At 49.9% G+C, this 26,757-nt stretch overlaps 1 protein-coding gene across 2 annotated transcripts in view; it reads right to left on the reverse strand.

Moving 5' to 3' along the window:
- Positions 1-26,757, reverse strand: part of GNB3 (G protein subunit beta 3) — a 94,497-nt gene that overhangs the window by 21,198 nt on the left and 46,542 nt on the right. Inside the window, exon 2 of one of the 2 annotated variants that reach the window (XM_073595372.1) lies at positions 7,754-7,820. The exons of the other annotated variant lie outside the window; for it this stretch is intronic. Coding sequence (XP_073451473.1) covers positions 7,754-7,810 — 57 coding nt within the window. The 5' untranslated portion in view covers positions 7,811-7,820. The remainder of the gene's footprint in view (positions 1-7,753; positions 7,821-26,757) is intronic. 2 annotated transcript variants of the gene reach the window in all.

A 26,757-nucleotide genomic window follows, 5' to 3' on the forward strand; every position in this document is an offset into this window, starting at 1 on the left:
GCAATGCTGCATGTGTGATCCAGGAGGATGAATATCCTTTTATTTGTTGCTGGCGGTGAAAACCCCCTGCGAGGGAAAACACTTTTGTTTTCATTTCTGGAACTTTGATTTTCTTTAATATAAATGGGCCAAAAATCCCTGAAAAGGAATCACCTGTGTGGATCTCTGTTCTCGCTAGCGGGTGCTACACTTGAGCTAAATAACCCCCAAATATTACAAGTGGTGCTCAGAAGTGGGCAGAACTGGAGATCCCTGGAAAAAATGTTCATCTGTTCTGTGAACTGTTTGTGTGCAGGTGAGGGAAGTTTGCATGAAGAGAAAAGCAACGTGCTTTAAAGTGACAGCGCTCCATTTTGTTGCTGGACTGCGCAAAAGTGTGGTGGAGTGACTGCGAGGATGAAGCGAAGGTTCCAGCCTGCCGGAGAATATTGCAGACTGTTTTTTTTTGCTTCACCAACTCCAGTTAAAGGGAAAGTGCATGTTGTTGCCCCTGACAACGCTGGTGCAAGCAGACCAGCTATCAATGTGCAGAGGTCTAAGTTTGAAAGAGGATGCAGTTGGGGAAGCCCTGCTAACGCTCTGAAGAGCGCTGTTTGCGGTGCAGAGAGTGGGGGTCATGTGGTCTCCAATACAAGGTGACATGGCCAGGCAAAGGTCTGCAACAATGTTTGGGAAGCCTGATTTCAGTGCCAGGAGTGATCGACAGGCTGACCAGATGTTGGAGACGTATGTAGTTGCCCGTAGCAACAGTGGTAATGTCAAGGCTGCAGACCACCACGTGAGAAAAGTATTGCCTGCAGAGGATCGCGGCAAGTTAAAAGCAACAATACTTCAAGGAGGAAAGTCGCTGTGTTTGGGAGAGTCAGCCAAGTACAGCTGGAAGAGTACCATCTCCCTTAGCAACGAGAGATCGAGTGTTAAGCGGAAGGAGGAGCTACATTGGAGGTGTGGAGCGGCATTCCACTAAAGAGATGTTCAGAAATGTACCGTGCCTGGAATGTGGTCGGCTGGGGCATGGAATCTTTTCTTGTCCCAGGTTGTGGATCATATCTGGTGAGAGTTCTACTGGTCAAAAGTCTTTTTCTGCAAGCCCAGGTTGTTTAAAAATGTTTTCAGTCACCCCTGACAACAGTGAGGAAGTACCTATTGTACCTGCAGGGGGTGCTACGGAGTCAGAAGTGGCTGCTGCAGTTTCATCCCTTGGCCACCAGGGAGCGTCGGCCAGTGAAAGTGCAACAAAGGATAGACCACGTACTCAAGTGAACATGGCGACCCCTGGTACAGTGATGGGTAAGACTGGAGCTGGTAAATGCATAGAAGGGTCTGAGTATGTGGCTGGGCACACTGGAGTGGAGGTGACCCCAAATGATAGATCCCTGGTCTGTGTGGAAAAGGACTTTCCTTGCTGCAGTGCCCTGTCCAGTGGGGAGGCGAGTGGTGAACTTCAATGTGACAATATGACGGGTACAACCGCTAATATTGGGTTGGCTAAAGTTGATGGTCCAGTTTCTAATGGGATAGTTCAGCTCACTAGAGATAAACACATTGCTGTGAATGCGGTTAAAGATGTGCTATCTCCCCTAGCAACGGTGATGAAGGCCACAGAGGTGTCCCTAGAAACCCCCAGGGAGCTCTGCGTTTTGGAGCCAGAGGTTGCCGGGGACAACTATGGTGCCGCTCTGAGGGATAAGAGGGTACCTGAACATGGTGATAACAGGATGTTAAAGGTTAAAACCGAAATGTTTGAAATCACTGATGGTGGAAATGGGTTAATGCCGTCTGGCAATGACAGGTATGAAAGCGTTCAATGAAGCGCCACCAGAGCAAGGTGGTGAAGGTGTGGTATTGCAGTCTGCTATGATTAATGTAGTGCCACAATCTTATGTGAACCAAAGTGATATGTGCAATGTGTCTGAACCCCTGTGAGTCTCCTTGTTCCGTAGGTTCGGTACTGCGTGGTACCTCTGGGATCACAGAGATAACGGACTGGGACAGGTGGACAAAAGTCTGTTGGCTTTGTTGGAAAAGGTCTCTGTTGGTAAAAGTGGAGCAGACATGATTTCTGCGGTGCCAGATGAAGGACCTGCAGGGCCACTTATATGTGAGGGTGCAGATGATGCCCATGAGATGGAGACGCCAAGTAAAGGCGAACGCACAAAATAGGTCATGTCTGTGATCCACAAAGGGCCTAATGAGGTGGTGTTGGTGGAAGTGCCGGGTGGCACAGCAATACATGAAGTGATTGTAGTCACAGGTCCAAATGTTGTTTTATGTAATGATGGTGGTCAGGGGTCTGGACAGTTGTTGGCTGAGGATCTCATGCCAGTGGAATTGGTGTATAGTGAAGATGTCGTAGACAACCCCTCCGCTGGGTGCAGTTCCTCTCCAGACACTGCCCTGGCGAACATGGGGTGAAATGAAATATGACAAATGCATTGAGATTTCTGACTGTGATGAAAATAGCAGCGCATTGGCAATTTTTGATGGTTTGGTTACCATGGGTGACCACAAATAATGGCAGACCTGATGGTCCTGGTCAAGTTGATCTGGTTGTAGCAAACCCTGAAAATTGTAATGATGGGGAATGGTATGATTGATACAGAAGAGGTAAAAGGTACAGCAGAATTGGGCCCCCTACAGGTTCAGGAGGGTAGTTCTGGGGAAGATTTCCTGAGGTTTGAGAAATTTCTAAGGCCTAAGAAGGATTGTGATAAACAACGATCGGAGGGAAATGGCCCAAAACTCAGCATGGTGTCAAATGACTTTAAAACCTCAAAGTGGCAAGAGAGTCGGGATGTCCTTCAGAGGGAGATGAGGCTGCAGTCATATGAGGATGTTGGTGATAAAACTGACAAAAGGAAGCATGCAGTGTACATGAGGAAACAAGCGACACCAAGTTTGGACAGTAAGAGGTTGCCTGTACATAGAGTGCAGAGAGGGACCAGTGTCACCCCCAATAACAGAGCCCCCACTTATCACTAAACCCATGTTAAAAAATGTGGTTCCATTAAGTAAAGAGGGTGTGGTCTAGGGGAATTGAGGGAGCTCTTTATAACCTTAATGGTGTTGGACCCTTAAAGCTCAGATGTCCGACTCGTGTGCAAAAAGGTACCAAGATTGGTAAAAGGACTAGTGTAGGCCTAAGAGAAGTGGGAAGACATCGCTATTGGAAGCACACTCGTAAAAAAGGCATGGGAGTGTCTTTGTAGAGCCCAAGTAGATGTAGCAGGAGGACCTGGAGAAAGTCACCTGATGGGACCAGATTTGGCCCATGTGGTTGGTAGCATGCGTGGCCATGCCAAGGTGAGGAGGTTGTACTGGTGTGTTCTGCCCTCTGGGTCGAAAGAAGGGGGGGGGGGGGGGGAATATGTGGTACCCCACCAGAGTATGGGTCCAGGATTCTCAACCAGGTGGGTTGAGGGGCTCCAGGGTATTTGCTTGTTTGAGAGGAAAATGGCTTTTCAGTTTCCTTATTATTTGGTGAGGTCCACTTTGGGACCTGGAGGAGCCCGGGGATTTCTTAGAGATCCGGCTGGGATGAAATCTCCAGTCCTGGGACCGGGTTTTGAGACTCACTGATTGTTCAGGTGTGTGTGGGCCTGATAGTAGAGTGAGGACCATGGTTCTGGGCTCCACCCTCCCGAGGAGTCCGGGTGTGAAGTACCCAGAGAGTGAAGGTTGTACGGTGAAATCCAGAGCCCCGAGTCTGAGGTCACTGACGGTCAGGAGAGCTCCATGTGGGACCTGAGCAGTGGAGCGTCTGCTGCTGAAGAGAGCCAGGTGGGTCGGTATTTTTGTTTGCAATGCTGCATGTGTGATCCAGGAGGATGAATATCCTTTTATTTGTTTTCACTTTTGTTTTCATTTCTGGAACTTTGATTTTCTTTAATAAAAGTGGCCAACGAGCCCTGAAAAGGAATCACCTGTGTGGATCTCTGTTGAGCTAAACAACCCCCAAATATTACAAGTGGTATTTCCCAACTATGACATCAGATAGGGGCCACACCCCCACCCCGCCCCCAGGCACGCCGACAGTGGGGAATTCATAAGTAACAGTTGATTGGTTAAACCCAGAAATTATTTTTCCTAATATTACTTTCCCCTTTATATTAGTTTTTCTAAAACGCACATTTTATCGGGATGCAGTCATTTCCGGGGGATGGGTATAAAGTTTAGAGCAATAAAACACGATTTTACAAATGTACCTGTTCCAACAAATGTATACAAATTTAATAAAGTGATTGTAATCCCTCCATGTCCCCAGTGCAGTGACCGGCCTCAGGGGATACTCAGAGATTATACAAGTCCTTCTATATAAGTTGTACCTGTTTATCAGCAGTCTTTTCAGCCCCGATACTCCTCTTCCGTGGTCCCCCGCCGGTGATCCACCTCCTCCCCCGCCACCAAGTCCCCTCTATTTATATTTTATCTATATTGCTGTCCATAGACACACAGAGCGCGACTGAGCCCCCTCCCCCCATTCCCTCCTCACTGGCTGTGATTGACAGCAGTAGAAACCATTGGCTCCCACCACTGTCCCTAAGCCAATGAGGAGAGAGAGAGAGCCTTTGCACGCCACTGGATCGAGATGGGGCTCAGGTAAGTATAAGGAGGGACTAGGGGAGGGGCTGCACCCAGAAGGTGTTTTTTTTTACCTTAAGGCCCCTTTCTCACTGGGGCGGTTTGCAGGCGTTATTGCGCTAAAAATAGCGCCTGCAAACCGACCTGAAACTGCCGCTGCTTTGTCTCCAATTGAAATCAATGGGGCAGCGGGGCTATACTGCCGGCATAGCGCTGCTGTAGCGGTGCTTTGCGGGTGGTTCTAACCCTTTTTCGGGTTAAAACCGCCCCGCTAGCGGCCGAATACTGCTGCTAAAACGACGGTAAAGTGCTGCCAAAAATAGCGGCGTTTTACCGCCGACGCCCCCACCGTCCCACTGTGAAAGGGGTCTAAGAGCAGAACTACTTGAAGTATTCATCAATAATCTATTATCACACAACATTATGTATGAGGGGCTGGGGGTCACTGGGGGGGATGGGGGGGTACTGGAGGGGGGATGGAGGCTCTGCAGTATACTATGAGGTCCTATAGGGGGCAACTGTTGGGGTTGAGGTCTCTCCAGGAGGCTTTGCAGGGGAACTTTAGGGCCCTGTACCAGCTGGGGGACACTGTTGGAGTTTTGGGGCACCATGGTGGGACTGGAGGCTCTACAGCAAGCTAGAGGGCGCTGCAGGGCACTGGTAGATGTTGGGGGGCACTGTGGGCTCTCAGGGGGTTACATAGAAGGTGAGGATGATAAGACACAAGTCCATCAAGTCCAACCTATGTGTGTGATTATATGTCTGTATTACATTGTATCAGTGGTGGCCAGTGCATGGGTGCCGCCCCCCCCCCCCCCCCCCCCCCCATCCATGCGCCCTATGGCAGGGGTGGGAGGGGGGTGTATTTTGTTTTTTAAGCACCGGACCGTATATATAAATACTGTACTGGTGACCCTACAATAGAAATAAAACTTTCCGGACTGGTGACCCCACAATATATAAATACCGGACTGGTGACATAACTAAGATCCTCCAGACCCTTTATTAGCTTTGTTGCCCTTCTTTGTACTCGCTCCATTTCCAGTACATCCCTCCTGAGGACTGGTGCCCAGAACTGGACAGCATACTCCAGGTGCGGCCGGACCAGAGTCTTGTAGAGGGTTTGGGGGCACCATGGTGGGACTGGAGGCTCTAGAGCAAGCTAGTGGGTACTGGTAAAGGTTGGGGGGCACTGAGGGGTTTTAGGGGTATTGGGGACATTGTGGGAATTTGAGGGGCCCTGTGGGAGACACTGTGGGAAGTTGGGGCAGCTGACCGGAGGACCAGAAGGAGAGATCCTACAGCCTGAGTTATTGAACCGCTGGTCTAGAGAGCTAAGAGACATTTATATGGGGGAGGTTGGAGAGATCTGGGGGAGGTTGGGTGGCACTGGGGGAGGTTGGAGAGCACTGGGGGAGGTTGGGAGTCTCTGGGGGAGGTTGGGAGTATCTGGGGGAGGTTGGGAGTCTCTGGGGGAGGTTGGGTGGCACTGGGGGAGGTTGGGTGGCACTGGGGGAGGTTGGAGAGATCTGGGGGAGGTTGGGAGTCTCTGGGGGATGTTGGGTGGCACTGGGGGAGGTTGGAGAGATCTGGGGGAGGTTGGAGAGCACTGGGGGAGATTGGGTGGCACTGGGGGAGGTTGGAGAGATCTGGGGGAGGTTGGAGAGCTAAGAGACATTTATATGGGGGAGGTTGGAGAGATCTGGGGGAGGTTGGGTGGCACTGGGGGAGGTTGGGTGGCACTGGGGGAGGTTGGGTGGCACTGGGGGAGGTTGGAGAGATCTGGGGGAGGTTGGGAGGCACTGGGGGAGGTTGGAGAGATCTAGGGGAGGTTGGGTGGCACTGGGGGAGGTTGGGCGGCACTGGGGGAGGTTGGAGAGATCTGGGGGAGGTTGGGTGGCACTGGGGGAGGTTGGAGAGATCTGGGGGAGGTTGGGAGTCTCTGGGGGAGGTTGGGAGTCTCTGGGGGAGGTTGGGTGGCACTGGGGGAGGTTGGAGAGATCTGGGGGAGGTTGCGTGGCTCTGGGGGAGGTTGGAGAGCACTGGGGGAGGTTGGGTGGCACTGGGGGAGGTTGGAGAGATCCGGGGGAGGTTGGGTGGCACTGGGGGAGGTTGGAGAGATCCGGGGGAGGTTGGGTGGCACTGGGGGAGGTTGGAGAGATCCGGGGGAGGTTGGGTGGCACTGGGGGAGGTTGGAGAGATCTGGGGGAGGTTGGGTGGCACTGGGGGAGGTTGGAGAGATCTGGGGGAGGTTGGAGAGATCTGGGGGAGGTTGGGAGGCACTGGGGGAGGTTGGAGAGATCTAGGGGAGGTTGGGTGGCACTGGGGGAGGTTGGGCGGCACTGGGGGAGGTTGGAGAGATCTGGGGGAGGTTGGGTGGCACTGGGGGAGGTTGGAGAGATCTGGGGGAGGTTGGGTGGCACTGGGGGAGGTTGGAGAGATCCGGGGGAGGTTGGGTGGCACTGGGGGAGGTTGGAGAGATCCGGGGGAGGTTGGGAGGCTCTGGGGGAGGTTGGGAGGCTCTGGGGGAGGTTGGGAGGCTCTGGGGGAGGTTGGGTGGCACTGGGGGAGGTTGGAGAGATCTGGGGGAGGTTGGGTGGCACTGGGGGAGGTTGGAGAGATCTGGGGGAGGTTGGGAGTCTCTGGGGGAGGTTGGGAGTCTCTGGGGGAGGTTGGGTGGCACTGGGGGAGGTTGGGTGGCACTGGGGGAGGTTGGAGAGATCTGGGGGAGGTTGCGTGGCTCTGGGGGAGGTTGGAGAGCACTGGGGGAGGTTGGGTGGCACTGGGGGAGGTTGGAGAGATCTGGGGGAGGTTGGAGAGCACTGGGGGAGGTTGGGTGGCACTGGGGGAGGTTGGAGAGATCCGGGGGAGGTTGGAGAGATCCGGGGGAGGTTGGGTGGCACTGGGGAGGTTGGAGAGATCTGGGGGAGGTTGGGTTGCTCTGGGGGAGGTTGGGAGGCTCTGGGGGAGGTTGGGTGGCACTGGGGGAGGTTGGGTGGCTCTGGGGGAGGTTGGGTGGCACTGGGACAGATTGGGAGGAAGTATGGGAAGTTGGGGGATCTGCAGCTGGCTGGAGGCCCAGTAGGAGGAAGGTCTTGGTCTGGTGATTGAGAACTACTAGAATATAAATAATCCTCGATAAAAGACACCAATAAAGTAAAAACAATCTTACCGCTATCTGCTTCTTCAATGCTTCCGCTTCCTGTCGTAACTCCTCGAGTTCCCCCATCCTGACAGCACTGCAGGGACAAAGGGGGACAGATTAGTTGTACAGCCGCTGAGACTCAGGAGAAGAGGGCGCCTGATGTAAAGTGCTGCGCACTGTGTTGGGGCTTTGTACATAGATCCTGTATAATGATATACATTTAAGAGAATTTCAATTTTATTCTCATCAGATCTCTAAAATGACAATCACAGAATCCCAACATACTTTATACACAAAGCGTTATTACTGACATCGATCGTGTATACTTCTCCTGGAGGAAATGCTGCTCTGAGCTCCTCCCACTGCTTGTCCTAAGACCAAAGGTGTGGCCTCCACATATGTGTATATATATATATACTGACCGTGTCAGTGGGGCAGTGGATGGTGTCAGTATTGTGTTTTTTATTTTTATTTTTTACTTAATTTTATTAGCAGCTCCTTTTAGGGTTCTTTGGTGAATTATCAGGGGTCCAAACAGGGGGTATCTGCACCGCATGGGGTGATTAGGATGTGCCCAGGCACAGCTGGCACACCCTGTGTGCACGCCTATGCCTAAGACTTTAGTCATGCGGTATCTACAGAAAGGATCAACCGGTCTAAATCTGGCCATAAACTGGTAGATATTTGAACGAACGTTCGTAATTCTCAGTTTACTCGATGGCCTGATGAATGTCGTTCCAAACAACTCCAGAAATGTTGGTTCCTCTTAACATTTGCCGTTGGAATGGACGTCACTTTCTGACCAAAAACCTCCATACAGCGCTCGAGAAAAAAATTCCATCCTGTCCACTTCCAACTTTATGCAACACTACAATCCAAATCGAATCCCGATGTGACCCCCCCCGCAACAAGGAGAAAATCGATTGTTCCGAAATTCAACCAAAGCAGGGCCGGCTTCAACTACGATCTCCCCTCCCCCCCCCATCCAAAGGCTGAAAATGGTTTGGTTGGGTTTTTATGTTTTTGTATTGTTGCATGTTTTGTATATCATTATTATATATGTTTTTTTTATGTATTTTTTGTTTGTTTTTTTTGGTTGTATGTTTAGGAAAATAAAAAAAGTGGAAATAAACGCAGAAGAACACAAAAGCTATAATGGCTCAAAGAACAAAAACCAGAACTTTTTACTATATACTGTGTGTGTGTATATATATTTTATATTCTCTCATTACATGAACTTTTTCCAACGTTACTACACAATACTTTTATGTTTGCAGGAAGTCGTTGTCGTATATCCGGAATCTCGGGGTATTCGGAATCTCGGGGTATTCGGAATCTCGGGGTATCCGGAATCTCGGGGTATTCGGAATCTCGGGGTATCCGGAATCTCGGGGTATTCGGAATCTCGGGGTATTCGGAATCTCGGGGTATTCGGAATCTCGGGGTATTCGGAATCTCGGGGTATCCGGAATCTCGGGGTATTCGGAATCTCAGGGTATCCGGAATCTCGGGGTATTCGGAATCTCGGGGTATTCGGAATCTCGGGGTATCCGGAATCTCGGGGTATCCGGAATCTCGGGGTATTCGGAATCTCGGGGTATTCGGAATCTCGGGGTATCTGGAATCTCGGGGTATCCGGAATCTCGGGGTATCCGGAATCTCGGGGTATCCGGAATCTCGGGGTATCCGGAATCTCGGGGTATTCGGAATCTCGGGGTATCCGGAATCTCGGGGTATCTGGAATCTCGGGGTATCTGGAATCTCGGGGTATCTGGAATCTCGGGGTATTCGGAATCTCGGGGTATCCGGAATCTCGGGGTATCTGGAATCTCGGGGTATTCGGAATCTCGGGGTATCCGGAATCTCGGGGTGTTCATTTCAATGTGACTCGAAGGTTTCAAAGGATTACAAACAAATGACGTTTTTAAAGCTTCTATGAGAGTTCAGTGATTTGGGTTCAGATCTACTTTAAAGAGAAATTCCGAGTAACTTAAGAAATCAATCGTTGAGCTACTAAAGCTTTCCTGCTGATACGGCAGCTGTGCTAACAGTGTAATCTACTGCAGCCAGAATCCAGAGGACACCTCACAGGGTCACTGGGAGGGTACTGTCTAAAGCATGGGGGGCTCCGCCTCCAGCTGTTGTGGAACTACAAGTCCCATGAGGCATTGCAGGCTGCAGACAGTTACAAGTATGATTTCCAAAGGCCGGAGGTATGATGGGACCAGTAGATGACAACAGTTGGAGGGCGGCAGGCTGAGCCCCCCCCCCCCCCCCCGGTCTTGGTTTAGGAGATATTTACTATATACACTTGTGCCGATGTCATGCACACTGAAGAAAAGGCGCAATCGTGTTATTTCTAAAGGACCTGTGACCAGCGTCTCCCGCACGCATGCGTGGCAGTGACGTCATCACGGCTCCAGCCAATCACAGCACTGGAGATAACTCCAGGAGATCTGACGCTGGTCACTGTGGTGTGCCCGGACCGCTGCGGGGGCTTCGATCTAAGGTAAGTATTTCATAATGTGCGATGCATACTAGCACATTATGCTATTGTCTTGCAGTTTTTTTTTGGGGGGGTTTACAATCACTTTAAGGACATTCCCAACATTCAGGGAGAAATCAGGAGCCCGCAGTGGGCTGTGATTAGGGTTGTCACTGGTCCGGGATTCACCCAGACAGTCCGGTTTTTGTATCATATGTCCGGACACATTATTCTGACAGCATACTTGATGTCCCCAGTGCCCCCCCCACCAAGGTGTGCGCCCCTCATCTCTGTCCCCGGATCCAGGGACCGCACTTCTCTCCTCCCCTCTGGATTTATACACCATGAGGGCAGACAGTCACAGGGGGCCCTGATCCTCAGAGCTGACAATCTAACCATTCATTGTGTACTATTGTGATGAGCTCTGTGATTGGTCACAGACAGGCAACACATGGTACAGACACGGCCAATCACAGCTAATCACAATAGTAAATGGTGAATAAATCCATTTCATTCAGTAAAAATGATTGATATTCACTGATATTATCAATCATAGAGTGCAAAGAAATAGAATATTGATCGCCTCCCCAGAGTACAGTGTTACTATGGTAACATTATGTTGCTCTGATCAGTGTGCAAAAACAATTGTAAAAGAAGAAATTGAAAAAATTGTAAATAAATCGATATATTTTGTGTTTATCTATTCTCCCCGGACCTCCAACCACACCCGGACCTCCGACCACACCCGGACCTCTGACCACACCCGGACCTCCGACCACACCCGGACCTCTGACCACACCCGGACCTCTGACCACACCCGGACCTCCGACCACACCCGGACCTCCAACCACACCCATCATATCATCATATACTGCACTAGTGACAGGAGGGGGGGAAAAAAAGGTAAACTTCTTCCCCTTTTTTTTTTTTTTGTTTCTTGATTTTCTAAAACAAAAATGACAACTTCAAAAAACTCGCCACACCTCTTACTAAATACCTCGGACTGTCTACATTCCAGAAAGGGGGGATTTGTACTCGGGGGGGGGGGAGGTGATTTGGGGGGGATTTGTACTGGGGGGGAGGTGATTTAGGGGGTTATTTTTCTTAAGGGGGTGATTTAGGGGGTTATTTGGGGGGGATTTGTACAGGGGGGGTTGATTTGGGGGGGATTTGTACTGGGGGGGAGGTGATTTAGGGGGTTATTTGGGGGGGGATTTGTACAGGGGGGGTTGATTTGGGGGGGGGATTTGTACGGGGGGTGATTTGGGGGGGTTTGTACTGGGGGGGAGGTGATTTAGGGGGTTATTTTTCTTAAGGGGGTGATTTAGGGGGTTATTTGGGGGGGATTTGTACGGGGGGGTGATTTGGGGGGGATTTGTACTGGGGGGGAGGTGATTTAGGGGGTTATTTGGGGGGGATTTGTACAGGGGGGGTTGATTTGGGGGGGGATTTGTACGGGGGGTGATTTGGGGGGGGTTTGTACTGGGGGGAGGTGATTTAGGGGGTTATTTTTCTTAAGGGGGTGATTTAGGGGGTATTTGGGGGGGGGGATTTGTACTGGGGGGGGATTTGTACAGGGGGGGTTGATTTGGGGGGGGGGATTTGTACTGGGGGGGAGGTGATTTAGGGGGTTATTTTTCTTAAGGGGGTGATTTAGGGGGTTGATTTGGGGGGGGATTTGTACTGGGGGGGAGGTGATTTAGGGGGTTATTTTTCTTAAGGGGGTGATTTAGGGGGTTGATTTGGGGGGGGATTTGTACTGGGGGGGAGGTGATTTAGGGGGTATTTGTACTGTTCTGGTGTTTTCAGGTCTCAAGAAATGAGATCGGCTGTCAGTACATCAGGATTGATCGATTGATCAGATATATATCCCATAGTTTGTGCGCATGCATGGAATGACATCATTCCGCCACTGGCCATTTAAGAGGCTGAAAACACAGAAGTGGGCGGGGTGAAGACTTCCGTACTGCAAGTGGGCGGGGCTTTCTTCTGGGTTCGGTGATTGGACACGGCATGAATTTGGCAGCTGATTTCAGCCAATGATTTTGGCTGAAGTCAGCTGATTGACTGTGGCCACTTCACAATTATGTGACACTTTGTGTTGGTCTATCACATAAAATCCCAATAAAATAGATTTATGTTTTTGGTTGTAACAAAATGTGGGGAATTTCAAGGGGTATGAATACTTTTTCCAGACTCTGTAGGATATAAGGGGGCCCCCAGTGTCTATTGATGGCTCTGGTTTCCAGCCCCCCCCCAGTCCCCGGTAATGTTTGTATTCTGCAGGCGCAGCGTGTGAAGGAAGGCGGAGCAGCTGTGCGTCGCTCGTGGGATGCAAATAGGACATTGAAAGATCCTGAACATGTGCGTGTTTGAAGTGTGTCATTGTAAAGCCGGATTAGTGGGACGCGGGTTATGGAAATGACGCATCATCGCATGCTGCCAAGATAAGGTGACAGCAAAACAGAGCGGCGCACTGCGACCGCAGGGAAATCACAGCAAAGGCGCCACCCCACCTCTGTACTGGAAGACATCATTCCATGTACAGATCTCGGAGATTCTGGTGACTGTATAGAGGCTCCTATAAAGGACTGCTGAGAGAAAATGTGTCCCCGGGGGACTGAAAGTCAATGTGAATCAATGGGGACACAGAACCCGACTCCTCCCAGCTAGACCCAAATCTAGAGGAAAGGTTGGAAATCCACGTTCACTTGGGCCTGGTTCTCACTGCTGTGATTTCATTGCGACTTCCTTGTGAATTTTGGGATTTAACATTGCAGTCTATGGAGGAGATTTACTAAAAGTGGAGAGTGCAGAATCTGGTGCAGCTCTGCAATGTAACCAATCAGCTTCCAGGTTTTATTATCAAAGCTTCGTTGAAGAAGCTGAAATTAGAAGCTGATTGGCTCCCATGCACAGCTGCACCAGATTCTGGGGGCTCCAGTGTTAGTAAATCACATTGAATGTGTTTTGACTTGTGATGTGACTTTATGTGTCGCAAGTTGCGTCAGTGTGAACTGGGGCTTAAGCAAAGCCTTTGTGGCCCTGGCTGGCAGCCCCCTTCAAGCAGCTGGAGCTGCACAGCCTCGGGCACTATCATCTCTGAAGGAGCCTCCCCCAACAGACCCATGTAAGATCAAGCCCAGGGGGAGCTGCAGCAGGGGAATGGAGCTGCTCACAACCCACAGATGGGGCTGGAGGTGGGGAGGACAGTCTTCAGGACGAGAGCCCACCTGACTCTTCCCAGCTATACCCAGAGCTAGGAAATCCTTGTTAACTCATCAGCAAAGCTCCTTTAGCCCTGGCCTGGGAGCCCCTTTATCAGCGGGAGCTGCACAGCCCTGGGCACTATTGCCTTCACAGCCATTCCCCAGAATTTCCTCCCTTGGCCCTTGATTGACAGGCCCCCATTAGAGGGAAAGGGGAAGCACTCTGGCAGCATCTGTGGCCCTCAGATTGGACTCTCCCCCACCAGACCTGCAGAAGAGCAATAAAAGCCTGAGGAGAGACAGCAGGGGAAGGGAGCTGCTCACAATCCAGCAGAGATGGACTGTGCGTCCAGGAATAAGCCCCAGAACAGATAGCTGGTAGGAGGCCGTGCAGGCTACCTCCCGACTTACCACCCTCCCCCAGGATGTAGCAGCAGTGCAGAGGCCACAAGATAGACATCCACAGCCAGACAATGGGGCCCACCTCCCACCCACCATCAACCTGCCAGGACAGTGCAGCCTACCTCCTATCTACAATGAGGCCCACCTTCCACCCACCATCATCCTGCCAGGGTGGTGCACCCTACCTCCTATCTACAATGGGGCCCACCTTCCACCCACCATCATCCTGCCAGGGTGGTGCAGCATATCCCCTATCTACAATGGGGCCCACCTTCCACCCACCATCATCCTGCCTGGGTGGTGCAGCATACCTCCTATCTACAATGGGGCCCACCTTCCACCCACCATCATCCTGCCTGGGTGGTGCAGCCTACCTCCTATCTACAATGGGGCCCACCTTCCACCCACCATCATCCTGCCAGGACAGTGCAGCCTACCGCCTATCTACAATGAGGCCCACCTTCCACCCACCATCATCCTGCCAGGACAGTGCAGCATATCCCCTATCTACAATGGGGCCCACCTTCCACCCACCATCATCCTGCCAGGACAGTGCAGCATACCTCCTATCTCCATCCAGCCTAGGAGACATACTGCTAAGCGGGGGACATGTACACAGCATGGGTGTGCTGAGATGCCATTGGCCACCTTTTATATGTATTGAACCTGTTGCTGCCTTGAGGATTTTCTGCCACCAGCAGAGTTCTGCCTAAAGGGTACCCCATTACCCCTTCTTTTTTTTGGGTTACAACCTGAGCACTCCAACCTGAGATCAAAGGTTTCCACCGCCAGCGGACTTCTATTCCACTGGCCAATAGCTGGACAAGTTCTGTAGACTGTAGTTCGGCCGGATGGTCAATTATTTTATCATGACAGTAAGAGGCGCTGTCACTGTGAGAATATCGGAGAATGTGACATAAGATTCACATTAAGGGTTAATGTTCTGAATGATTGTTTCTGAGAAAGCCGTGTTTTTGGTTTTCTCCGGATTCTGTAGTTCTGGATCTGAACTTTCAATCCTGTGTTCGGGTTTTACCAGGTGCCTGCAGCCTGTCTGAGTATACAGGTTTGCGGGGTCCTTATATACTCAGACCTGAGGATAGCTCAGTGCTCCCATTGTGGGAGACAGAGGGTCTCACTCAGGGGTCTGAGGGCCCCAGCCAGAAGCCAAGAGACAAAGGGTCTAACTGAGGGATCAGGGGGGCCCAGCCAGAAGCCAAGAGACAAAGGGTCTAACTGAGGGATCAGGGGGGCCCAGCCAGAAGCCAAGAGACAGAGGGTCTCACTCAGGGGTCCGAGGGCCCCAGCCAGAAGCCAAGAGACAGAGGGTCTCACCGAGGGGCCCCAGCCAGGAGACGGCAAATCTCGTTCCAGGAGTCAGGTTGGCTCCTATCAGGGTGTCAGAAGAACCCCAATCCATAGGACAGAGGTGGGCTGTGCAGTGGAGCTCTGTGACTCTGTGACACTTCTTTATTTTTAGGAGGGGGATCCCCATTAACATCTATATCAGACCATCATCTAGGAGAATGATCTGCTATAGATGAAGGGATCACATAGGGGAGCGGTGTCACAGAGGGGATCGGTGTCACAGAGGGGGGCGCTGGGGTGCGGTGTCACAGAGGGGAGTGGTGTCAGAGGGGGTGCTGGGGAGCGGTGTCACAGAGGGGGGCACTGGGGGGATGTCACAGAGGGGGGCGCTGGGGAGTGGTGTCACAGAGGGGGGGCGATGTCAGAGGGGGCACTGGGGGGGTGGTGTCAGAAGGGAGCGGTGTCACAGAGGGGGGCGCTGGGAAGTGGTGTCACAGAGGGGGGCGCTGGGGAGCGGTGTCACAGAGGGGGGGCGATGTCAGAGGGGGCGCTGGGGGGTGGTGTCAGAAGGGAGCTGTGTCACAGAGGGGGGCGCTGGGAAGTAGTGTCACAGAGGGGGGCGCTGGGGAGCAGTGTCAGAGGGGAGCGGTGTCAGAGGGGGTGCTGGGGAATGGTGTCACAGAGGGGGGCACTGTCGCGCAGGGGGGGGCACTGTCAGAGGGGGGCGCAGGGGGGCACTGTCACAGAGGGGGGCGCTGGGGAGCGGTGTCAGAGGAGGGAGCTGGGGAGCGGTGTCACAGAGGGGGGAGCTGGGGAGCTGGGGAGCGATGTCACAGAGGGGGGGAGCGGTGTCACAGAGGGGGGAGCTGGGGAGCGATGTCAGAGGGGGGAGCGGTGTCACAGAGGGGGGCGCTGGGGAGCGGTGTCACAGAGGGGGACGCTGTCATAGAGGGGGCGCTGGGGAGTGGTGTCACAGAGGGGAGCGGTGTCAGAGGGGGTGCTGGGGTGGGGCGGTGTCAGAAGGGAGTGGTGTCACAGAGGGGGGCACTGGGGGGTGCTGTCACAGAGGGGGCGCTGGGGGGGCGGTGTCAGAAGGGAGTGGTGTCACAGAGGGGGGCACTGGGGTAACCGTGTCACAGAAACTACTTCTTACCTCTGTGATCACCAACAAGGGTTTCTCCACCAACTACTAAGGGGATCAAATACTTATTTTACTCCATTTATAACATTTGTATTGTGTGTTTTTTCTGGATTTTTGGTTGATATTCTGTCTCTATTATATAAAATACACCTATGATAAAAATTATAGACCCTTCATTTCTTTGTCTTCCCTGCAGATTGTGTAAGTTTACAATCAGCATTTCCCCCCTCTGTATATAAACAATCGATGCATCGGTAAAGCTCTGCATCATATGAAGTTCTGTCCATTAAGGTGTCATTCAGATGGCAACAAGAAAACCTCAACGCATTTCAACTTATAAAGAATCTTCATCAGGAGAAAAATGGTATATTACATACTTCAAGGTACATTAATAAAAACAATAGAGGAATCCATGTCCCGGTGAGAGACCCCCAGAGAGGAGACCAGAGAGGAGGATACAAGGGAGACCAACTGACTCCCCAATGATGGTAAGGAATAATGACCTTCTACAAATCGGTGACCGGGTCCAGGACTCCAAGGATCGCCCCGATGGTATCAACAGATCCAACACCGGGGACAGCACTGGTGAACCTTCACTGAGGAGTCAATTGAGCCTCGTCTCCCTTTTCTGGGGGTCTCTCACTTGGACATGCATCCCTCTATCGTTCTTATTAATGCTCGGCCTCCACTGGCGTTGAGCGCCCCCAGCAGGGGCATATGCATTTAAGCGGGTGAAATCTTGTACACGGCAACACCCGCTCCCATGTGGATGTCCTTGCGAGTCTGGCTGCTCGTTGGTGATATAAGAGTTGGTTGCTCGGGTACATTGCGGGCATTGCCCACTTCCCCCAACTAAAGTCTCTTCTGATTTTTCACCAATTGCCTACAATGTTAGTCTATGTAAATCGATTACTACTTGAATGTAGGGCCACCTAAGATATGGGATGTTTGATACCTTGAAGCACACTGTCCGTTGTCTGGCCGTTGTCTGGCCGTTGTCTGTCCATTGTCTGGCCGTTGTCTGTCCGTTGTCTGTCCATTGTCTGTCCATTGTCTGGCCGTTGTCTGTCCGTTGTCTGTCCATTGTCTGTCCATTGTCTGGCCGTTGTCTGGCCGTTGTCTGGCCGTTGTCTGGCCGTTGTCTGGCCGTTGTCTGTCCATTGTCTGGCCGTTGTCTGTCCATTGTCTGGCCGTTGTCTGTCCATTGTCTGTCTGTTGTCTGTCTGTTGTCTGTCCATTGGCTGTCCGTTGTCTGTCCGTTGTCTGTCCGTTGTCTGTCCGTTGGCTGTCTGTTGTCTGTCCATTGTCTGGCCATTGTCTGTCCGTTGGCTGTCCGCTGTCTGTCCGTTGTCTGTCCATTGGCTGTCCATTGGTTCTATACTCAGAGGACACCTATCATTATTTTCACCCCTTTAGGTGAGATTTATATGCCGGGGCCATGATTTGGCTCTTTTTGGATATAGTACCTGGATGATGTTTGTTTCTCTTGTGGTGGATGGAGATCTTTCCTTCTTTGGATGATCTGCCCAGGGGGCCTGTTATACCAATCACCTTCATCAATTATTAGAAGTTTTACAAATCGATCGATGGAAATGTGAGGTCTCCATACTAATATCAACAAACTGCATTTTCTATATGCAACTGTATTACAATTGGATGTCGTGATGTCTGGAGGTCCAGTGGTTGGTGTGGTTCTTGTATGTCCATGTCTGCACCTGAGTATGGCTCTGGCCCCTGTACCAACCTCTAGATGAATATTTCTATGGCTAGGACGGATGTCTGTATGTTTTTCACATGTATTCTATGTATTCTTACTGTGTATTTGTATCTCTGTAAAGTATTTATTCAAGTTCCTGAGGAAGCACATTGCCACAAAACATGTAGAGCATCAATAAGCTACGCCGATCCTTCTTGGACAGCCGTGTACCCTCTGGCTGAGACGTTTAGGACTGCTGTATATTAGTAGCTTATCCTTCTAATAATCATATTTATGACATTTTTAGATGTATTTTTTATTTTTTAAAATGTGAAATACAATTTTTATTTTTATATAAACATTTTGGTTGTATTGGTGCCTATAAAGTCCATTGTCTGTTCACTTTAAATTGTTCAAAATATTGGGGTGTGGCACTTTGCTACTATTCTATACATCTCCAGTACCACCCTGTGATCAACTCTGATCATCTCCTGTATTATGTCTGCAGTCTCTGATCATCTCCTGTATTATGTCTGCAGTCTCTGATCATCTCCTGTACTATGTCTGCAGTCTCTGATCATCTCCTGTATTATGTCTGCAGTCTCTGATCATCTCCTGTATTATGTCTGCAGTCTCTGATCATCTCCTGTATTATGTCTGCAGTCTCTGATCATCTCCTGTATTATGTCTGCAGTCTCTGATCATCTCCTGTACTATGTCTGCAGTCTCTGATCATCTCCTGTATTATGTCTGCAGTCTCTGATCATCTCCTGTACTATGTCTGCAGTCTCTGATCATCTCCTGTATTATGTCTGCAGTCTCTGATCATCTCCTGTACTATGTCTGCAGTCTCTGATCATCTCCTGTATTATGTCTGCAGTCTCTGATCATCTCCTGTATTATGTCTGCAGTCTCTGATCATCTCCTGTATTATGTCTGCAGTCTCTGATCATCTCCTGTATTATGTCTGCAGTCTCTGATCATCTCCTGTATTATGTCTGCAGTCTCTGATCATCTCCTGTACTATGTCTGCAGTCTCTGATCATCTCCTGTACTATGTCTGCAGTCTCTGATCATCTCCTGTACTATGTCTGCAGTCTCTGATCATCTCCTGTACTATGTCTGCAGTCTCTGATCATCTCCTGTATTATGTCTGCAGTCTCTGATCATCTCCTGTATTATGTCTGCAGTCTCTGATCATCTCCTGTACTATGTCTGCAGTCTCTGATCATCTCCTGTATTATGTCTGCAGTCTCTGATCATCTCCTGTATTATGTCTGCAGTCTCTGATCATCTCCTGTACTATGTCTGCAGTCTCTGATCATCTCCTGTATTATGTCTGCAGTCTCTGATCATCTCCTGTACTATGTCTGCAGTCTCTGATCATCTCCTGTATTATGTCTGCAGTCTCTGATCATCTCCTGTATTATGTCTGCAGTCTCTGATCATCTCCTGTACTATGTCTGCAGTCTCTGATCATCTCCTGTATTCTGTCTGCAGTCTCTGATCATCTCCTGTAGTATGTCTGCAGTCTCTGATCATCTCCTGTATTATGTCTGCAGTCTCTGATCATCTCCTGTATTCTGTCTGCAGTCTCTGATCATCTCCTGTATTATGTCTGCAGTCTCTGATCATCTCCTGTACTATGTCTGCAGTCTCTGATCATCTCCTGTATTATGTCTGCAGTCTCTGATCATCTCCTGTATTATGTCTGCAGTCTCTGATCATCTCCTGTATTATGTCTGCAGACTGAAGGATTTTGTTTCCCTTTATCTGCTGCGGAGAGATTTCTGGCCTTGGCTGTGACAGGGCTGTATAAATCTCAGACCTGGATGGACAGAATACAAATGTGTGATTGTAAAATAAATCTTTTCTATAATCTGTAAAATAAAAATGTAAATAAGATGGTTGCCATGACTCGATCCGTTTGACCACCACCAGTTTGTCTGCTAAATCCTCCTCATTTGCATATCTTGCAGGAGGCTAAAAAGCCCCGCCCCCCCTGGTCAGGCTGAGCACGATGAACAAGTCTGACATCTTCGTGTGTATCGAGCGACAAATACGGAACAATCGTTCCTGAGACTTCCCAGGACGAGTCCTCACCAGATGTACAATCTGCATGGTGAATGAACAACGCCGCGCATGCACTGGTCACGGCACCCTTCATCACAGCTCGTTTACATCGTTGTCGGAGAATGCACGCCGACACACCCATCACCAAAATGTGCAAACATTAGCGCATTAAGGAGCGTTTAGGTGCATCAAGCACCTGGGTGGTAATTTATTTCATCTGCCAGAATAATAAAGCTCCTGCGTTTGAATGTGGCGTTCAAAGACTACAAGGTTTCTCCTTTACCTGTAGTGACTGAATGGCACCACCAGGCCTTGCTGTCCTCCGAGGACGCAGCGTATCCCATCATGCGCAGCACAAAAAAAAAAACACCAAACGAGGGCGCACCAGACTAGCACAGTATCCGTGAAATCAAAGCCACCGCCAGATCTGCAGCACCCAATCAGCAGCTCCAATATGGCCGACACGTTTCAAGGGGCATGACTGACTGATACGTTTGTTAATCTAATCTGTTTGTAAGATATTTACATGAATAATAAATGTTATATGAAGGTAACATGGAGGGGCGTTCAGACGCATCAAACTCCCATAAAACAGACATTTTTGAAGTGTGAACGAGGCCTTCATGTGTTGCTGTTCATTTTAATTTGCATCCCAGCGACATCGCACGCTACATCAGAAATATTGTACAACGCTCCAAAAAAAGGAAACGCTCACCATATGAAATCCTCAGAACAATTTTATTGCATCTTCCAACACAGACAAGTCCATCAGATATGCAAACGCGTGATCTGACCGACCACCTCCCCCTACAAGTGATCTCCTGTCCAAGGACCTCCCCCTACGAGTGATCTCCTGACCGGTGACCTCCCCCTACGAGTGATCTCCTGTCCAAGGACCTTCCCCTACGAGTGATCTCCTGACCGACAACCTCCCCCTACGAGTGATCTCCTGACCGACAACCTCCCCCTACGAGTGATCTCCTGACCGGTGACCTCCCCCTACGAGTGATCTCCTGACCGGTGACCTCCCCCTACGAGTGATCTCCTGTCCAAGGACCTTCCCCTACGAGTGATCTCCTGACCGACAACCTCCCCCTACGAGTGATCTCCTGACCGACAACCTCCCCCTACGAGTGATCTCCTGACCGGTGACCTCCCCCTACGAGTGATCTCCTGACCGAGGACCTCCCCCTACGAGTGATCTCCTGACCGAGGACCTTCCCCTACGAGTGATCTCCTGACCGACAACCTCCCCCTACGAGTGATCTCCTGACCGGTGACCTCCCCCTACGAGTGATCTCCTGTCCAAGGACCTTCCCCTACGAGTGATCTCCTGACCGACAACCTCCCCCTACGAGTGATCTCCTGACCGGTGACCTCCCCCTACGAGTGATCTCCTGACCGAGGACCTCCCCCTACGAGTGATCTCCTGACCGAGGACCTTCCCCCTACGAGTGATCTCCTGACCGACCACCTCCCCCTACGAGTGATCTCCTGACCGACCACCTCCCCCTACGAGTGATCTCCTGACCGACCACCTCCCCCTACGAGTGATCTCCTGACCGACCACCTCCCCCTACGAGTGATCTCCTGACCGACCACCTCCCCCTACGAGTGATCTCCTGACCGACCACCTCCCCCTACGAGTGATCTCCTGACCGACCACCTCCCCCTACGAGTGATCTCCTGACCGACCACCTCCCCCTACGAGTGATCTCCTGACCGACCACCTCCCCCTACGAGTGATCTCCTGACTGACCACCTCCCCCTACGAGTGATCTCCTGACCGAGGACCTCCCCCTACGAGTGATCTCCTGACCGACGACCTTCCCCCTACGAGTGATCTCCTGACCGAGGTCCTTCCACCTACGAGTGATCTCCTGACCGACGACCTCCCCCTACGAGTGATCTCCTGACCGACCACCTCCCCCTACGAGTGATCTCCTGACCGACCACCTCCCCCTACGAGTGATCTCCTGACCGACGACCTTCCCCCTACGAGTGATCTCCTGACCGACGACCTCCCCCTACGAGTGATCTCCTGACCGACCACCTCCCCCTACGAGTGATCTCCTGACCGACGACCTCCCCCTACGAGTGATCTCCTGACCGACGACCTCCCCCTACGAGTGATCTCCTGACCGACGACCTCCCCCTACGAGTGATCTCCTTTTTTTTTTTTTCTTTTTTTTTTTTTTTTTTTAATTCTCTTTATTGATTTTTAATAGATTTACAAAACAGAACCTTGGGGCATTCCCCGGCTCAAAAAGTACCATGTAAATCAGTACCTAACAGGTTATCTGCCTAAAACAGTGCTGTTATCGACAGAAAAACAGATAAAATACAAAACAAAAACTAAAAAACAAAACAAAAACTAGATATCACTGCTCAACCACTCCAATTGGAGAGATTATGAAAGGAGAATGTGCAACTCATCTTCGATGAAGGTGAGGTTTCCCAAGAGGGGATTCTGGCACTAGGCCTAGGACATTAAAGGTTCAACTATAGGGGTGTCACAAGGGTCTTAGCAAGTGTTAGCACAGAAGGGGGAGTTAATGAGTGTCAGATATACCGTCTACTCTTGAGCGGCATTAGTGGAGGTAGAGTCAAGCCATAGTTTCCATATTTTGTCAAACTTAGCAGTACACCCACGGGAGTGGTATGTGGCTTTATATAATGGTATTGTAGAATTGACCAGGGCTTTCCAAGAGGTCAGAGAGGGCGCATCAGGTTGTTTCCATTTTAGTAATATTGCTTTACGGGCGTAAAAGAGTAGAAGTCCTATGAGGGTCTTAGTTGCTGTGCGGTGCGCTAAAGAGCCCTCCAGGCCAAGCAAGCAGACCGGTACAGTCAGCGGGATTGGGATTGTTAACAGCGAGGTTATAAATTGCGTCACCTCTACCCAGAAAGAGTGCACTTTGGGACAGGACCACAACATATGACAGAAACCGGCCTCTAGGTTACCACACTTCCAACAGCTAGGATAGGCCCCAGGATAAATTTTGTTCAGCCGCTGCGGCGTTAAATACACCCGGTGTAGAATCCGGAATTGAATTAAACGGTCCTTCACTGCCACTAATTGAAGAAAAGGGTATTCCCACATATCCTCCCAGTCTTCTGTATCTAGTTCAGGGAAGTCAGCCCTCCATTTATCTTGGAGAGTTTCAAGCCCAAAATGCATTGATGGTAATGCATTGTTGGTGTGAGTTTGCTGTCTGTTGGTGTGTGTTTGCTGTCTGTTGGTGTTTGCTGGGTTGCATTTTGGGGACTTTTCCTTTTAGTTTTTAATTTGCCTTTTGCTGTCACTTTTTAAATAGCTTTTTTTTTTTTCTTGGTTTCATCAGTCTATCAATTAAGGGGTGTGGTTAATTGCTCACAGGTGCCTATTTAACTTGTTGTAGGACTCAGTCTGAGCGTGCTCAGTTTGAAGCTGTGGAGCTTGGTGTAAGTGGAGCTGGATTAAGTGGGAGTTAAAAACAAGAGTTTATAACAGGGGTCATAGTACCTGTGTAGTGTGAGTATCTGAGTGTTGTCTGAGTAGTGTGTGTGGATCGTTAATACTTGTGTATTGTGTACCTGTGTATTGTCTTGTTGTGTACTTGTGTATTGTCTTGAGTATTAGTGCCAGGAAGCTAGCTGTTAGGTAATTTGGACAGGGTAAAATCCCCAAATCCTCACTAAATTTAATAGGTACGATGCCCGGCGGGTGTGGAGAGGCGACTCTTCGTACATCTTGCCGCATGTATGCGTTCCTTGATCATCCGATCGAGGGTGAATACTGCTGTGCAAAATGTAAGCACATTGTTTCCCTGGAAGCCCAGGTTCTGAATCTGGGGAAGCAACTGTCAGCACTGAGAAGTCCCTCCATACTAAAGGTGAGCCAGGAATGTACATGGCAGGTGCCGGCAGGGGCCAGCACAGAGGCGGGTGGAGACAAAGAGGTGCAGGCACTAGCAAAGAGTAGATGGGTGACAGTCAGGAGGGGTAGAGGGGGAAGTGCCAGGGAGGCCGATCCAGGACTGGAGCATCCCAATAAGTACGCTCCATTGAGTGACATTGGTGTAACCAGTCAGGGACCAGCACTGCTGGAGATGAGGGACTCTCCTAGCTGCCGGGGGAAGAACTCCTCCAGTGAGAGTGGGGGGGCAGCAAAGGGAAAGGAAAGACAGATTCTGGTGGTAGGGGACTCAATTCTTAGAAGGACAGAGAGGGCAATCTGTAACCAAGACCTGAAGGGCCGAACAGTATGTTGTCTACCGGGCGCTCGGGTTCGGCACATCACGGATCTTGTGGACAGATTACTGGGAGGGGCTGGGGAAGACCCGGCTGTCATGGTGCACGTTGGCACCAATGACAAAGTCAGAGGCAGATGGAGTGTCCTAAAGAACGATTTTAGGGACTTAGGAGCTAAATTGAGGAAAAGGACCTCCAAGGTAGTGTTCTCAGGAATACTACCGGTACATCGAGCCACACCAGAGAGGCAGAGGGAGATTAGGGAAGTAAACAAGTGGCTGAAGAGCTGGTGTAGTAAGCAGGGGTTTGGGTTCCTGGAGGACTGGGCCGACTTCTCAGTCGGTAACCGGTACTATAGAAGGGACGGACTGCACCTAAATGAGGAGGTGCAGATCTGCTGGGAATGAAGATGGCCAAAAAGTTAGAGGGGTTTTTAAACTAGGCGATGGGGGGGGGAGGGTCCAGAGACAGTGATAGCCAGCGTGGAAGATATTCCAGAGGGTAGTATTGGGGGCATTAGTGGTAGGTTAACCAAAGCACAAAAACACAAGGTGAGTATAGTAGCAAGTCCAAGTTGCAATCTTGAAACACCCAATACGAGGACAATATGCGACCGGTCTAAACTATGTGGCATGTTCACCAATGCCAGGAGCCTGGCGGACAAGATGGGTGAACTAGAGATACTGTTGTACAAGGAGGATTTGGATTTTGTGGGAATTTCAGAGACCTGGTTCAACAGCTCTCATGATTGGCTGGCAAACATTCAAGGGTATACCCTATACCGCAAGGACAGAGAGGGTAAAAAAGGGGGAGGGGTATGCCTATATATCAAGAATAATGTACAAGTGAATGTGAGAGATGACATCACTGAGGGGGCTAGGGAGGAGGTGGAATCTTTATGGGTAGAGCTCCAAAGGGATGATGCTAAGGGGAAAATAATACTGGGAGTATGCTATAGGCCCCCTAACCTGAGGGAGGAAGTGGAGACGGGTCTCCTATCACAAATTGGATTAGCAGCAAGGATGGGAAGTGTTATCATAATGGGGGATTTTAATTATCCAGACATAGACTGGGCGGAGGGAACCGCGCATTCATTTAAGGCTCGCCAGTTCCTTAATGTCTTGCAGGACAATTTTATGGGTCAGATGGTAGACGCACCAACTAGAAATAAAGCATTACTGGATCTACTGATTACCAACAATACAGACCTGATCACAGATGTGGAAATACGGGGCAATTTAGGTAACAGCGATCACAGGTCAATTAGTTTCAGTATAAATCACACAAATATGAGACATGAAGGGAACACAAAGACACTGAATTTCAAAAGAGCCAACTTCCCTAAACTACAAACCTTGCTAAAAGGCATAAATTGGGATAAAATATTAGGAACAAAGAATACGGAGGAGAGATGGGTTTGCTTTAAGAGTATATTAAATAAGGGCATTAGCCAATGTATCCCATTGGGTAATAAATTTAAAAGAGCGAACAAACATCCTGGATGGCTTAACTCCAATGTAAAAATGCATATAAAAGCAAAGGAGAAGGCCTTCAAAAAATACAAGGTTGAGGGATCATCCACAGCATTCAGAATTTATAAAGAATGCAATAAGAAATGTAAGGGTGCAATTAGGATGGCTAAGATAGAACATGAAAGACACATAGCGGAGGAGAGCAAAAAAAATCCCAAGAAATTCTTTAAGTATGTAAACAGTAAAAAAGGGAGGACAGACCATATTGGCCCCATAAAGAATGAGGAAGGACATCTGGTTACAAAGGATGGGGAGATGGCAAAGGTATTGAATTTATTCTTCTCCTCAGTCTTCACGAGTGAATCAGGGGGCTTCAGTAACCAAAACTGCAGTGTTTATCCTCATGACACAACACAGGAAGCACCTCCATGGTTAACAGAGGACGGAATTAAAATTAGACTTGAGAAACTTAACATTAATAAATCACCGGGACCAGATGGCTTGCACCCGAGGGTACTTAGGGAACTCAGTCAGGTGATTGCCAGACCGTTGTTCCTAATTTTTACAGACAGTCTATTGACTGGAATGGTACCAGCTGATTGGAGAAAAGCCAATGTAGCACCAATATTTAAAAAGGGCCCAAAAAACATCCCTGGGAATTACAGACCAGTTAGCCTAACATCAATAGTATGTAAACTCTTGGAGGGGATGATAAGGGACTATATACAAGATTTTAGTAATAAGAATGATATCATTAGCAGTAATCAGCATGGATTCATGAAGAATCGTTCTTGCCAAACCAATCTATTAACCTTCTATGAGGAGGTGAGTTGCCATCTAGATAAAGGAAGGCCCGTAGACGTGGTGTATCTGGATTTTACAAAAGCATTTGACACAGTTCCCCATAAACGTTTACTGTACAAAATAAGGTGCGTTGGCATGGACCATAGGGTGAGTACATGGATTGAAAACTGGCTACAAGGGCGAGTTCAGAGGGTGGTGATAAATGGGG

Source organism: Aquarana catesbeiana, linkage group LG08 (assembly GCF_042186555.1).
Source record: "Aquarana catesbeiana isolate 2022-GZ linkage group LG08, ASM4218655v1, whole genome shotgun sequence".
Lineage (NCBI taxonomy): Eukaryota > Metazoa > Chordata > Amphibia > Anura > Ranidae > Aquarana > Aquarana catesbeiana.